The sequence below is a fragment of the Entelurus aequoreus genome, linkage group LG14 (assembly GCF_033978785.1).
Source record: "Entelurus aequoreus isolate RoL-2023_Sb linkage group LG14, RoL_Eaeq_v1.1, whole genome shotgun sequence".
Lineage (NCBI taxonomy): Eukaryota > Metazoa > Chordata > Actinopteri > Syngnathiformes > Syngnathidae > Entelurus > Entelurus aequoreus.
Window position 1 is genome coordinate 29,823,309 of NC_084744.1, and position 16,224 is coordinate 29,839,532.

The 16,224-nt window shown below is 40.8% G+C and overlaps 1 protein-coding gene across 2 annotated transcripts in view; it reads right to left on the minus strand.

Annotated features, from left to right (window-relative positions):
- The window catches only part of zbtb41 (zinc finger and BTB domain containing 41), a 41,566-nt gene that overhangs the window by 14,308 nt on the left and 11,034 nt on the right, over nt 1-16,224 (minus strand). The window contains exons 1-5 of one of the 2 annotated variants that reach the window (XM_062069567.1): nt 16,046-16,178; nt 14,803-15,957; nt 12,360-12,567; nt 6,046-6,115; nt 5,807-5,954 (exon numbers count right to left, since the gene is read on the minus strand). In XM_062069567.1, the coding sequence (XP_061925551.1) occupies nt 5,807-5,954; nt 6,046-6,115; nt 12,360-12,567; nt 14,803-15,925 (1,549 nt within the window). In that variant the 5' untranslated portion in view covers nt 15,926-15,957; nt 16,046-16,178. Of the gene's footprint in view, nt 1-5,806; nt 5,955-6,045; nt 6,116-12,359; nt 12,568-14,802; nt 15,958-16,045; nt 16,179-16,224 lie in introns of those variants that run through there. The other variant, XM_062069566.1, reaches the window with a different exon arrangement.

The window sequence follows — 16,224 nt, forward strand, 5'->3', positions numbered from 1 at the left end:
AGCTCTTTGTTCAGTGGATCAGATGTTTGATGAAGCTTTGTGTCTATCTACCACCACTACTGTTTTCTGTTTATTTGTTACTGACTGTGGCAGGACACCTCTGCCTCTGTTTCACTTTATGTTGCTGGTAACTAATATGGTTGTAGTAGTAGGCTAAAGTTAAATTATTTAGTATGCACTAATTAAAGGGGCAGAGCTTTAAGAGACATTTTAGCTTTTATATTTTTATAAGTTATATTTTTTGTAAGAACCACAATTAATAAATATATTTCAGTGAATAACTTATTGTTCAAATCTGTATATAAATATGTACATAAAGTGTTGTAATTATATTGTAAAATGGATGGATGGATGGACGTTTAAAACAAAACTGTTATTATTAATTAGTAAGTATACATTTTTTGAGCCTTTTTAGAGAAAATCAAATCATTGTAGTAAATTATGCAAATTACTCGATGATGTCATGGTGGCCACGCCCATAGCCACGCCCCCACCGCCACAGGTATCTTGGCAGTTTATGGGAAACACTGCCCATTGTAGGATTAAAAAATTATATCCTATTATATGTCCAACAGGGTGGACAACATACGTTAGATCTATACATTTGTTATAAGTAGGCCTCTGCATAACATTGTATCCTTATTAAGATTAAATAAAACAAATATTGATCAACTTACAAAAAATGTGTAAAGTTAATAACTTTATTAACATTGTTTTTAGTCTGTAATAGTGATGTGCGATACTACTGATTTTCTTTCCCATCCGATACCAAGTAAAATTAAGGCTGCTACTGGCGATACAATTCCAATACCGATACTTTGTGGAAATATGCCTAATGTGTCAGCTAAAAAACGTTGTGTAATAATAATAATAATGGATTAGATTTTATATTGCGTTTTTTTATTGTTAGATACTCAAAGCGCTCACAGAGAAGTGGGAACCCATCATTCATTCACACCTGGTGGTGGTAAGCTACATTTGTAGCCACAGCTGCCCTGGTTTAGACTGACGGAAGCGAGGCTGTCAGTTAGTTTGCGCCTACGGCCCCTCCGACCACCACCTGCCATTCATTCATCATTCATTCACCGGTGTGAGCGGCACCGGGGGCAAGGGTGAAGTGTCCTGCCCAAGGACACAACAGCAGCGATTTTGGATGTCAAGAGGCGGGGAGCGAACATGCGACCCTCAGGTTTCTGGCACGGCCGCTCTACCCAGTACGCCATACCACATAATGACACAAATTAACCGACAGACTGGCCTGCCTGTAGCAACTGATGCACAACTTTGACATTAGGACTCAAGCATATGCATTAAAGAGTTAATAATGTTTATGATTCTGTGACCATAGGGGTTCCATTGTACAAACCCCGTTTCCATATGAGTTGGGAAATTGTGTTAGATGTAAATGTAAACGGAATACAATGATTTGCAAATCCTTTTCAACCCATATTCAATTGAATGCACTACAAAGACAAGATATTTGGTGTTCAAACTCATAATTTTTTTTTTGTTTTTTTGCAAATAATAATTAACTTAGAATTTCATGGCTGCAACACGTGCCAAAGTAGTTTGGAAAGGGCATGTTCACCACTGTGTTACATCACCTTTTCTTTTAACAACACTCAGTAAACGATTGGGAACTGAGGAAACTAATTGTTGAAGCTTTGAAAGTGGAATTCTTTCCCATTCTTGTTCTAAGTAGAGCTTCAGTCGTTCAACAGTCCGGGGTCTCCGCTGTCGTATTTTACGCTTCATAATGCGCCACACATTTTCGATGGGAGACAGGTCTGGACTGCAGGCGGGCCAGGAAAGTACCCGCTAGAGATGCGGATAATCCGCGGGTCGGGCCGATGCATGACGAAAAAAATAGATTTTAAATAGATTCGGGCGGGTGGCGGTTGAACCAATTCGGAAATATATATACATAGTTAAATGTTGTTACCCACATACGAAAAACGAGCAGCACTCTTTGAAACAGACAATTATTCATCAGACACTGCTGCAGCTGTCACGCCAAATTTCTTCCCCCTACAAAAACCTCCCCCCCCCCCATTTACTTCCGGGGCTGCGTCCAATAAAGTCACAAAGTTGCCGGGGGTCCTTAACCGGCACGCGACTGTCCTGTTTCGCGCCTGTACAAAAAAAAACAATCGATTTCTTCAGATTCCAGCAGCTGTCAAAGACGAAGTATCCTTCCAGCGACGGGCAGTCAAAGCCGAAGTGCTATCGATCGCTGTCAATGACGTAAGAGGAAACATGACCACGGAAGTAAATGGGGGGGGGGGGGGGGGGTTTGTAGGGGGAAGACATTTGGCGAAACACAGCACACCACAAAACAACACAACAGAAGAAGAAGAAAAAAATAAAAAGATGGCAACGCCGGCTGCAAACGTGGTACGCGACAAACTAAAAAAGGGAATACTAAAGACCAGGGAAAAAAAATAACAATAATAGTCAACACTTTCTTAATGGAAATGACAATAATAATATAATAATGATAAATAATATTATCACGCATTAATATGGGCGGTATAGCTCGGTTGGTAGAGCGGCCGTGCCAGCAACTTGAGGGTTGCAGGTTCGATCCCCGCTTCCGCCATCCTAGTCACTGCCGTTGTGTCCTTGGGCAAGACACTTTACCCACCTGCTCCCAGTGCCACCCACACTGGTTTAAATGTAACTTAGATATTGGGTTTCACTATGTAAAGCGCTTTGAGTCACTTGAGAAAAAGCGCTATATAAATGTAATTCACTTCACATATCTCTTAGCCTCTAATGCGTGGCCAAGAGATATTAATGCGTGGCACGCATTGAATGTCTCTGCTGCATTGGATCAGTCTCCTTTCTTTAACAGGCAAAAGCTTTCTAACCTCACTAATGCCTTGCATCGTCTATATTAGATATATAACAACGGGTGGGTGGCGGGTGGCGGGCGGTTGTGGTTTTGATAAAATGTTAGTTCGGGTGGATGACGACTTTTGTGATGCCGTTGCGGATGAAATAATTGCCTATCCGCGCATCTCTAGTACCCGCACTCATTTTTTACGAAGCCACGCTGTTGTAACACATGCTGAATGTGGCTTGGCATTGTCTTGCTGAAATAAGCAGGGGCGTCCATGAAAAAGACGGCAATTAGATGGCAGCATATGTTCTTCCAAAACCTGTATGTACCTTTCAGCATTAATGGCGCCTTCACAGATGTGTAAGTTACCCATGTCTTGGGCAATAATGCACACCCATACCATCACACATGCTGGCTTTTCAACTTTGCGTCGATAACAGTCTGGATGGTTCGCTTCCCCTTTGGTCCGGATGACACGATGTCGAATATTTCCAAAAACAATTTCAAATGTGGACTCGTCAGACCACAGAACACTTTTCCACTTTGCATGAGTCCATCTTAGATGATCTCAGGCCCAGAGAAGCCGGCGGCGTTTCTGGGTGTTGTTGATAAATGGCTTTCGCTTTGCATGGTAGAGCTTTAACTTGCACTTACAGATGTAGCGACCAACTGTATTTAGTGACAGTGGTTTTCTGAAGTGTTCCTGAGCCCATGTGGTGATATCCTTTAGAGATTGATGTCGGTTTTTGATGCAGTACTGCCTGAGGGATCGAAGGCCAGTAATACATTACGTGGAGTGATTTCTCCAGATTCTCTGAACCTTTTGATGATATTATGGAACGTAGATGTTGAAATCCCTAAATTTCTTGCAATTGCACTTTGAGAAACGTTGTTCTTAAACTGTTCAACAATTTGCTCACGCAGTTGTGGACAAAGGGGTGTACCTCGCCCCATCCTTGTTTGTGAATGACTGAGCATTTTTTGGGAAGCTGTTTTTATACCCAATCATGGCACCCACCTGTTCCCAATTTGCCTGTTCACCTGTGGGATGTTCCAAATAAGTGTTTGATGAGCATTCCTCAACTTTATCAGTATTTATTGCCACCTTTCCCAACTTCTTTGTCACGTGTTGCTGGCATCAAATTCTAAAGTTAATGATTATTTGCAAAAAAAAAAAAGTTTGTCAGTTTAAACATCAAATATGTTGTCTTTGTAGCATATTCAACTGAATATGGGTTGAAAATGATTTGCAAATCATTGTATTCCATTTATATTTACATCTAACACAATTTCCCAGCTCATATGGAAACGGGGTTTGTATGTTCACACAATTAGTCACCATATTTAAGTGCAGTCAAATTTGAGTCAAGCTAAAGTTGAATAAAGAAGTAAATATTATTACAAAACCCAAAACCAGTGAAGTTGGCACGTTGTGTAAATGGTAAATAAAAACAGAATACAATGATTTGCAAATGCTTTTCAACTTATATTCAATTGAATAGACTGCAAATACAACATACTTAAAGTTCGAACTGAGAAACGTTGTTATTTTTTGCAAATATTAGCTCATTTGGAATTTGATGCCTGCAACATGTTTCAAAAAAGCTGGCACAAGTGGCAAAAAAGACTGAGAAAGTTGAGGAATGCGCATCAAACACTTCAAACATCCCACAGGTGAACAAGCAAATTGGGAACAGGTGGGTGCCATGATTGGGTATAAAAGTACATTCCATGAAATGCTCAGTCATTCACAAACAAGGATGGGGCGATTGGTCGAACAGTTTAAGAACATTTCTCAACGAGCTGTTGCAAGGAATTTAGGGATTTTACCATCTACGGTCCGTAATGTCATCAAAAGGTTCAGAGAATCTGGAGAAATTACTGCACGTAAGCGGAAAGCCTGTGACTTTCAATCCATCAAAAAGCGACATCATTGTGTAAAGGATATCACCACATGTGCTCAGGAACACTTCAGAAAACCACTGTCAGTAACTACAGTTTGTCGCTAAATCTGTAAGTGCAAGTTAAAACTCTACTATGCAAAGCGAAAGCCATTTATCAACAACACCCAGCGATGCCGCGGCTTCGCTGGGCCCGAGCTCATCTAAGATGGACTGATACAAAGTGTAAAAGTTTGAAATTTGAAATGTGGTCTGACGAGTCCACATTTCAAATTGTTTTTGGAAACTGTGGACGTCGTGTCCTTCGGACCAAAGAGGAAAACAACCATCCGGATTGTTATAGGCGCAAAGTGGAAAAGACAGCATCTGTGATGGTATGGGGGTGTATTAGTGCCCAAGACATGGGTAACTTACACAGCTGTGAAGGCACCATTAATGCTGAAAGGTACATACAGGTTTTGGAGCAACATATGTTGCCATCCAAGCAACGTTACCATGGACGCCCCTGCTTATTTCAGCAAGACAATGCCAAGCCACGTGTTACAACAGCGTGGCTTCATAGTAAAAGAGTGCAGGTATTAGACTGGCCTGCCTGTAGTCCAGACCTGTCTCCCATTGAAAATGTGTGGCGCATTATGAAGCCTAAAATAGCACAAGGGAGACCCCCGGACTGTTGAACAACTTAAGCTGTACATCAAGCAAGAATGGGAAAGAATTCCACCTGAGAAGCTTAAAAATTGTGTCTCCTCAGTTTCCAAACTTTTACTGAGTGTTGTTAAAAGGAAAGGCCATGTAACACAGTGGTAAAAATGCCCCTGTGCCAACTTTTTTGCAACGTGTTGCTGCCATTAAATTCTAAGTTAATAATTAAAAAATAATAAAAATTAAGTTTCTCAGTTGGAACATTAAATATCTTGTCTTTGCAGTCTATTCAATTGAATATAAGTTGAAAAGGATTAGCAAATCATTGTATTCTGTTTTGATTTACCATTTACACAACGTGCCAACTTCACTGGTTTTGGGTTTTGTATGATAAAAGAATAATTCTCCCTATACTGCTCACCTAAGTGGAACTTTTCATGGTGTTTAAGCCTGGCAAACCTGGACTTGAAGTACTCGTCACAGAAAGAGCATTTGAATGGCCGGTCTTGTGTGTGCAGGATCATGTGTTCCTGCAAGTGAGGCCTGCGGGAAAAAGTCTTCATACAAATCTGAAGAAAGGAGCAGTGACAGTTTGATCAGGGCAATGGTTGATACAGAGTGTTATGAATTTTGAAAAAAAAAAAGGAGATGGGATCTCACAGCACACTTCCAGCCTTCACTTTTCTTCTTCCTCTTGCTGAGAAACTCTTGGAGATGGTCCGGGTGGAACCTGGACAAAGGAGATCAGCAGCTTAGACGGCAACAAGATAAAGGATGAACCATTTTTTTAAAAATTAAAAATGTAATACAATTGCTAATAAACCTACTCAGTGGCTTAGTGGTTAGAGTGTCCGCCCTGAGATCGGTAGGTTGTGAGTTCAAACCCCGGGCGAGTCATACCAAAGACTATGTAGGGGGTAGCGGGGGGTGTACATTGTAGCGTCCCGGAAGAGTTAGTGCTGCAAGGGGTTCTGGGTATTTGTTATGTTGTGTTTATGTTGTGTTACGGTGCGGATGTTCTCCCGAAATGTGTTTGTCATTCTTGTTTGGTGTGGGTTCAGTGTGGCGCATATTTTTAACAGTGTTAAAGTTGTTTATACAGACACCCTCAGTGTGACCTGTATGGCTGTTGACCAAGTATGCCTTGCATTCACTTGTGTGTGTGAAAAACCGTAGTTATTATGTGGTTTTGCCGGCACGCAAAGGCAGTGCCTTTAAGGCACGCCTCCAATATTGTTGTCTGAGTGGAAATCGGGAGAAATTCGGGAGAATGGTTGCCCCGGGAGATTTTCGGTAGGGGCACTGAAATTCGGGAGTCTCCCGGGAAAATCGGGACGTTTGGCAAGTATGACTGGGAGACGCAACTGCTCTGTACTTCTCCCTATGTCCGTGTACCACTCCGTACAGCAGCGTTTTAAAAAGTCATAAATTTTACTTTTTGAAACCGATACCGATAATTTCCGATATTACATTTTATTTTTAATTTTAATTTTTTTTAGTTTCTGAATTGTAGGCTTTTGTAAACAGTTCAATCAAACATATACTCGTCTTTGTGACACTTTTCACCTTCATGTTAACAAAATGTCGAACTGCAAATATCGATAGAAGTCTTGGTTTTCTAATATATATGTCAATCAATGTTTATTTATATAGCCCTAAATCACAAGTGTCTCAAAGGGCTGTACAAGCCACAACGACATCCTCGGTACAGAGCCCACATACGGGCAAGGAAAAACTCACCCCAGTGGGACGTCAATGTGAATGACTATGAGAAACCTTGGAGAGGACCACATATGTGGGTAACCCCCCCCCCCTCCCCCCTCTAGGGGAGTCGAAAGCATATATTATATAACATATATATATATATATATATATATATATATATATATATATATATATATATATATATATATATATATATATATATATATGTCCTTTTAATAGTTTCAAAACCAAGCATGTTTTCATCTTTCATTACACTACATAAAGCTGTTATACCCTTAGATATCCAGTCCTTAAATCTTGAGTCTAATTTATTAGGTGTAAACTCTGTATCATAGGCACACCATTTAAGAACTGCAATATCACTCTCGAGTTTGTATTCCTTTATGATCATTTTCCACACTTTAAGGGTCCATTTCACCCATGGGTTATCAATGTTATTTATGTGGGTTTGTAAATGGCTATCCGCCAGGATTGCTTGTATGGGGATGGAGGGCATTTCTTCTTCAATAATTTTCCATTGAGCAATGTATGACGGGTTGCACCAGCATATCACTGCTCTCATCTGGGCTGCAAAATAATAATCGATATTACATTTTAAAGCATTTATCGGCAGTCCGATATTATCGGACATCTCTAGTACAAACGGTAGAAAATGGACAGATGGATGGATACACCACGTGCTGTAGTCATATGGACAGTATAGTACATACTTGCCAACCTTGAGACCTCCAATATCGGGAGGTGGGGGGTAGGGGGTGGGGGGGTGGGGGGACTTGGTCGGGGGGTTGGGGGCGTGGTTATTTACAGCTAGAATTCACCAACTCGAGTATTTCATATATATATATATATATATATATATATATATATATATATATATACATCTATATATATATATCTATATATATATCTATATATATATATAGATATATATATAGATATATATATATATATATATATATGTATGAAATACTTGACTTTCAGTGAATTCTAGCTATATATATATATATATATATATATATATATATATATATATATATATATATATATATATATATATATATATATATATTTTTTTTTTTTTTATTTACATAGAAAAGAAAAAAAATACTTGAATTTCAGTGTTCCGTTGGCTATCCATTAGATGGCAGTATTGTCCTGTTTAACTTCTCCGTTCATTGGGCAGGCAAGCTGTTTATATTGTGGGAAAGCGGACATGAGAACAGGCTGTCCCCACTCAGTCTCAGGTCCGCATTGAGCTGGAGGGGGCGTGGCCTCCAGCTCCGGCTGAATACCGGGAGTTTGTCGGGAGAAAATCTATGCCGGGAAGTTGTCCGGAGAGGCGCTGAATACCGGGATTCTCCCGCTAAAAACGGGAGGGTTGGCAAGTATGGTATAGTATGACTTTTAGGAGGCAATACTAGGGATGGGAATTTATTTTAAAAAATTCCGGTTCCGATTCTACTTTCATTTCTTGTTTGGAAAAAAAAGACAACAAACGGGTGGATTAGCTCGCCCATCCATCCATCTTCTATCACTTGTCCTTCTCGGGGTCGTGAGGGTGCTGGAGCCTATGCCAGCTGCATTTGGGTGGAAGGTGGGGTAAATAATAAGAATAATATAGGAGAATTATGTTTTTTATAGAATAGAATAGAATAGAAAGTACCGTATTTTTCGGAGTATAAGTTGCTCCGGAGTATAAGTCGCACCGGCCAAAAATGCATAATAAAGAAGGAAAAAAATATATAAGTCGCACTGGAGTATAAGTCACATTTTTTGGGGAAATGTATTTGATAAAAGCCAACACCAACAATAGACATTTGAAAGGCAATTTAAAATAAATAAAGAATAGTGAACAACAGGCTGAATAAGTGTACGTTATATGAGGCATAAATAACCAACTGAGAACGTGCCTGGTATGTTAACGTAACATATTATGGTAAGAGTCATTCAAATAACTATAACATATAGAACATGCTATATGTTTACCCAACAATCTGTCACTCCTAATCGCTAAATCCCATGAAATCTTATACGTCTAGTCTCTTACGTGAATGAGATAAATAATATTATTTGATATTTTACGCTAATGTGTTCATAATTTCACACATAAGTCGTTCCTGAGTATAAGGCGCACCCCCGGCCAAACTATGAAAAAAACTGCGACTTATAGTCCGAAAAATACGGTACTTTATTGATCCCTGGGGGAAATTCAGCACCACAGTTCACTCACAATAGACAATAAATACTATACAGATATATTCACATGTGAATAATCTAAATATATTATACATATATTCTACATTTAAATGCAGTCAAGAAGGAACATATGCATTATTATTATAGTTTTACTGCTGTGAGTACAGAGAAATTAGCGTGTGCTTACTGTACGTAATAGTATGATTTCATGAGTAAACATCTCATACTGATCTCCTTTGGCAATTGGCGCCACTTTACCCACATAACACTCCTTTGGGGGGGTTATGTTTATCTGTGTAAAGTTGTGCAAGTGTTTGTGGGGTTTCAGCATCTTTTGAAATGGACTTATCCCGGATTTTTGACTTTTACATTATCGTTCCATTCACTTTTACCAGCATGTTTACAAATGCTTTCCTCCTCCAAGGCTGCACATCTGGGTACTAAACACTTTATACAAGGCCTGGGCAATTATTTTGACTCGGGGGCCACATTTAAGAAAAAAATGTGTCCGGGGGCCGGTATATCTATTTTTAGGAACTGATTGAATGCTAAAAATGTTATGACAGACCGCCTTAAAAAACGTAATGGAATTTTACATTTTTCTATGATCGATAAAACACTGAATATTGAAAAAATATAAACGTCACACCCCCTTTCGATAGACATATTTTACAATCAAGTGAAACGCAACAAAAATGCAACAAACAGTGAAATATGAACGCGAAGGGTACACAATAAACCAGGGGTGGGCAATTAATTTTTACCGGGGGCCGCATGAGCAACCCGAGCACTGCTGGAGGGCCACATCGACAATATTTCAATTAAATTTTGCTCAATATTATTTTTGATATATACCGTCAGATAAATAATAATAATAATAATAATAATAATTATAATAATAATACTTTCATTTAATCTAACTTAACTTTATACCAAAAGCACTGCTTTGGAAATCATTTGTACCCCTTTCAGAGATCACATTTAGTTCCCCTTAAACATCCTCATGTTGCACAATGAAATGTAAGCATAGGATGAAGTGTGCATTCCTGTAACTTTCTCTAGTAACAGCATTCCATGATTAATATCAATAAATTAACATTAATAATAAATTACAGTAAAATAAGCACACGTATGACTGAGGAGTCATAGTGTAACTTTGTGTGGTGTTTGAGTTGTCCGACTTTTTGTGTGGCCATAAACGCACCAGTGGTTTAGTGTTATGCGTGTTGGTGACAGATGACAAGTTGGTTTTGGCCTGGTTTGCACGGCAGAAAATGACTAGTTTTTCAAGATAGAAGTGTTTTACTCATGTTTTTGGTGTGGTTATGGCCGAATATAAACAGTTTTGCTCAATAAAGTGATAGATATAATTCCTGGCCTCGAAGCATCTCGATAGACGTTACAATAATTGAACGGTGTTCAATTGAACGTGTTGACGAACACCGTTAGGGCCGCTTGTTGTCACTGTCACTCAGAGTTTCATTGCAAAATTACACAGAATAAATGTGTTTATTTTGTTTACAATTCAGATGGGATTTGATTTGGTGCGCGGCATATATTTGCTGTGCGCAGAGGACCCTTGAGCAGTGCGCAATTGCGCAGGCGCGCACCTTAGAGGGAACGTTGCTTGGCAGTCCATGTCTTGTTGAAAACACACCATTCCTCATCAACTTTTCTCTTTTTAGCGTCTCGGGTGTAAACTGTGCGTCACTTGTCGCTGTGCACCTTCACTCACAGGTTACACACGGACATACGCCCATAAATAACACTTTTCAAAATAAAAGCAGCACAGTTGTATTGCGCGCACGACATAGATGGTTTTTCAACTTTATTTTGTAACTTGTGATTGCAGCTGTTCACATTCACTCACAATCACGCACGCGCATACGTCCACACGGAAGTAATACAAATAACGCTTTTCAAACCAAAAGCAGCACCGTTGTATTGCACACTCGACATACACTACCGTTCAAAAGTTTGGGGTCACCCAAACAACTTTGTGGAATAGCCTTCATTTCTAAGAACAAGAATAGACTGTCGAGTTTCAGAGGAAATTTCTCTTTTTCTGGCCATTTTGAGCGTTTAATTGACCCCACAAATGTGATGCTCCAGAAACTCAATCTGCTCAAAGGAAGGTCCGTTTTGTAGCTTCTGTAACGAGCTAAACTGTTTTCAGATGTGTGAACATGATTGCACAAGGGTTTTCTAATCATCAATTAGCCTTCTGAGCCAATGAGCAAACACATTGTACCATTAGAACACTGGAGTGATAGTTGCTGGAAATGGGCCTCTATACACCTATGTAGATATTGCACCTAGAAGCTAATCTCACCTATGTAGATATTTGCAGCTAGAATAGTAATTTACCACATTAGCAATGTATAGAGTGTATTTCTTTAAAGTTAAGACTAGTTTAAAGTTATCTTCATTGAAAAGTACAGTGCTTTTCCTTCAAAAATAAGGACATTTCAATGTGACCCCAAACTTTTGAACGGTAGTGTAGATACTTTTTCACATTTATTTTGTAATTTATGATTGGCCTCACGCGGGCCAGACAGGGAGGCACAAAGGGCCGGATGTGGCCCGCGGGCCGCAGAATGCCCAGGTCTGCACTAGCATTTACTTAATTTAAGAATATTTTTCAACATATTGAGCAAAAAGGTCTCTTTTTTTTTCTACCAAACCAAGAAAAGTGCACTTGTTATTAGTGAGAATATACTTATTTTAAGGTATTTTTGGGTTCATTGAGGTTAGCTAATTTTACTTGTTTTGGTAAGTCTTGACAAGCCGAATTTTCTTGTTCTATTGGCAGATAATTTTGCTTAGTTCAAATAAAATACCCCAAATTTTTGTTTTTGTTTTTCTTGTTTTTGAACACTGACTTTTTGCAGTCTAAGTGAATCATTTGAAAAATTGGTGAGCGATTCCAAGGAATTGATACACTAGAAGGCGTTTCTGGACAAGACCCGGTTTCCGATTTCCATCCCTAAGTAATACACGTAAGGTTTTACTACCTACATTAAAAGGAAAAAGAGATGTTCTCCGTGTCTCACCTCCTGACGTGCTTAGCCAGCGTTTTCTTGCTGGCGTGGAGTTTATTACAAAAAGGACACTTGTGTTCTTTCTTTTGGAAGGGAGCGTCGCTGGCGTGTTTCTTTTTGTGAACGGTCAAGTTGGACTTGGTGGAGTAACACTGGAGACAGACGTCACACTGGAAGGGTTTCTCTCCCGTGTGCACTCTGGTGTGACTCTCGTACTTCCCTAAGAGACGCAGGAATCAACAATTAGGCGAGTCACACAACTTGAAAGCCTGATAAATTGACATTGATGAGAGTTACTTTGGAGAAATGAGTACAGTACATGGGCCACGTCAACAAAAACACAGAGTGAGATATCTTTTTAGTCATTCACAATCTTCATCTTGGCGGCCGCTCGCTTACAGCACACAGGATTCAGGGACATCACCTGCCTATTTGTGACTCACTAGGGAGAAATTACGCAAAGTAAAATAACAATTAAAAGGATAAAATATGCTTACAAAGCAAAATGTCCCCGTTTTGGGAAATTTCAGCTTCAACCCGTATGGGCAATATGAACGAGCGAGAATGATGGCAACAAAAAAAGACAGCCTGACGTAGTTCAATATTTAGTCACATTTTTGCTTACAGAGATGAGTTCATTTTTTTATTTAGGATAACAAAGTTATTTAACTTTAAATTAAAGGCCTACTGAAAGCCACTACTACCGACAACGCAGTCTGATAGTTTATATATCAATGATGAAATCTTAACATTGCAACACATGCCAATATAGCCGGGTTAACTTATAAAGTGCAATTTTAAATTTCCCGGGAAACTTCCGGCTGAAAACGTCTTGGTAGGATGACGTTTGCGCGTGACGTCGAGGGTTGAAGCGGAAGTATTGGGACACCATTGTATCCAATACAAAAAGCTCTGTTTTCATCGCAAAATTCCACAGTATTCTGGACATCTGTGTTGGTGAATCTTTTGTAATTTGTTTAATGAACAATGAAGACTGCAAAGAAGAAAGCTGTAGGTGGGATCGGTGTATTAGCGGATGGCTGCAGCAACACAACCAGGAGGACTTTGACTTGGATAGCAGACGCGCTATCCGACGCTAGCCGCCGACCGCATCGATGATCGGGTGAAGTCCTACTTCGCTCCGTCGATCGCTGGAACGCAGGTGAGCACAGGTGTTGATGAGCAGATGAGGGCTGGCTGGCGTAGGTGGATAGCTAATGTTTTTAGCATAGCTCTGTGAGGTCCCGTAGCTAAGTTAGCTTCAATGGCGTCGTTAACAACAGCATTATTAAGCTTCGCCAGGCTGGAAAGCATTAACTGTGTAGTTACAGGTCCATGATTTAATAGTATTGTTGATTTTCTGTCTATCCTTCCAGTCAGGGGTTTATTTATTTTGTTTCTATCTGCAGTTAAGCACGATGCTATCACGTTAGCTCCGTAGCTAAAGTGCTTCGCCGATGTATTGTCGTGGAGATAAAAGTCACTGTGAATGTCCATTTCGCGTTCTCGACTCTCATTTTCAAGAGGATATAGTATCCGAGGTGGTTTAAAATACAAATCCGTGATCCACAATAGAAAAAGGAGAAAGTGTGGAATCCAATGAGCCCTTGTACCTAAGTTACGGTCAGAGCGAAAAAGATACGTCCTGCACTGCACTCTAGTCCTTCACTCTCACGTTCCTCATCCACAAATCTTTCATCCTCGCTCAAATTAATGTGTTAATCGTCGCTTTCTCGGTCCAAATCGCTCTCGTTGCTGGTGTAAACAATGGGGAAATGTGAGGAGCCCTTCAACCTGTGACGTCACGCTACTTCCGGTACAGGCAAGGCTTTTTTTTATCAGCGACCAAAAGTTGCAAACTTTATCGTCGATGTTCTCTACTAAATCCTTTCAGCAAAAATATGGCAATATCGCGAAATGATCAAGTATGACACATAGAATGGATCTGCTATCCCCGTTTAAATAAAAACAATTCATTTCAGTAGGCCTTTAAAGGCACTGCCTTTAGCGTCCTCTACAACCTGTCGTCACGTCCGCTTTTCCTCCATACAAACAGCGTGCCGGCCCAGTCACACAATATATGCGGCTTTTACACACACATAAGTAAGGCATACTTGATCAACAGCCATACAGGTCACACTGAGGGGTGCCGTATAAACAACTTAAACACTGTTACAAATATGCACCACACTGTGAACCCACACCAAACAAGAATGACAAACACATTTCGGGAGAACATCCGCACCGTAACACAACATAAACACAACAGAACAAATACTCAGAGCCCCTTGCAGCACCCCCCCGCCCGCATCTCCCGAATTCGGAGGTCTCAAGGTTGGCAAGTATGCCAATATGGCTCTTTCAACATTTTGGGTTGCCGACCCCTGAGTTAACCTAACACATTCAATGATATTTCAACTATGTGCTGTGGTATAAGTATTTTCATAGTCCCCACCTGCTCGGTCGAAGCTCTTGTCACATTTGGGGCACATGAGAGTCTTCTTGCTGGCGGTGTGGATGATGACAGGAGCCAGACCTTCAGGGTACACTGGACTTTGGCTGGAACTTCGTGCTGCTGGCGTTTTCACTCCTACCTCAGAGGCTGTCCTCTCGCTTTCCCCACAGGGCTCAGTGGCTTTCCTCTGCATCGCCACCTCCTCACTTAAGCCCCCTTCGTCCTCCCCGTCCTCCTGCTCACCGACTAAGTCTTCTACCTGAGACGATTTTGTTTCGATCGCCGGCATGTTGGTTCCTGCTGCGGCTTCTTCATCCAGTCTTTCTTCAACCTGCGCCCTTGTTAGCTCCTCTTCCTCAGGGGTGTCCGCCATGTCATCCTTCTCGTACTTAGTAGGAGCTTTCCTCCTCCGAGTGGATCTCCGCATGGCAGCCACCTTATCAGCAGACATCTTTTCTGTTTTGCTTTGAACCGGACTATCAGTCTGACTCGGGTTCTGCGGGTTGTTTTCTGTACAAAACTGTTGAATACATGCGTTTTGAGTGTCAACATCACCTTCTGGAGAATGAGTGGGTGTCACTAGTCTTGATTCAGCGTGAGCTCGGATTAAATTTACAGGGATGTTAACTTCTTCTTCATACAGCAACTTCAATACATCCATCATGTCCAAGAACCGGGCCGCTTCCGTTAAAGCCCGGATATCTGCCTCCGCGATGACGCACTCCGAAGTGTACAACAAGCCCAGCAGGTGCTGGAAAACCGAGTCTTCCACGTGGTCCAGAGTCACATAGGTCATGGCAGGGTTCTTGGATAGCTCAGCGTGGAAGTAACTGCTCCCGTGTGACAATACCACTTTGTGTGCACCGTATAGTTTCCCACCCACGGACACGGTCACGTCACAGAACCTCTGCCGCGTCCGATCCTCATTCAAGAACTTCAGTAGGTTGTGGCTGTGCTGCACCATGGTCAGGTGCCTGTTTTGTGGAGCCGGTTGTTGGAAAGTTTGAGAGCCGGTCGGGGCACCGCACACTTCTACAGTTCCCCTTGCGGTTGCAGATTCTTGAACGGCGCGGCTTTGCCTGCTGCATTTGGCAGGCAACGAATTACACATTTTTTTCTTCATTGGAGTGTCAGGATACCGTGCATGTATGACCCCTTAAAAACAAAGAAGAATAGCATGAAAGCCTCAAACATACAGTACAGGCCAAACGTTTGGACACACCTTCTCATTCACACAACACACCCCATTGATAAAGCAAGACATTCCACAGTGTTTCCCATAAACTGCCAAGATACCTGTGGCGGTGGGGGCGTGGCTATGGGCGTGGTCACCATGACATCATCGAGTAATTTGCATAATTTACTACAATGAAACGATTTTCTCTAAAAAGGCTCAAAAAATGTATACTTACTAATTAATAA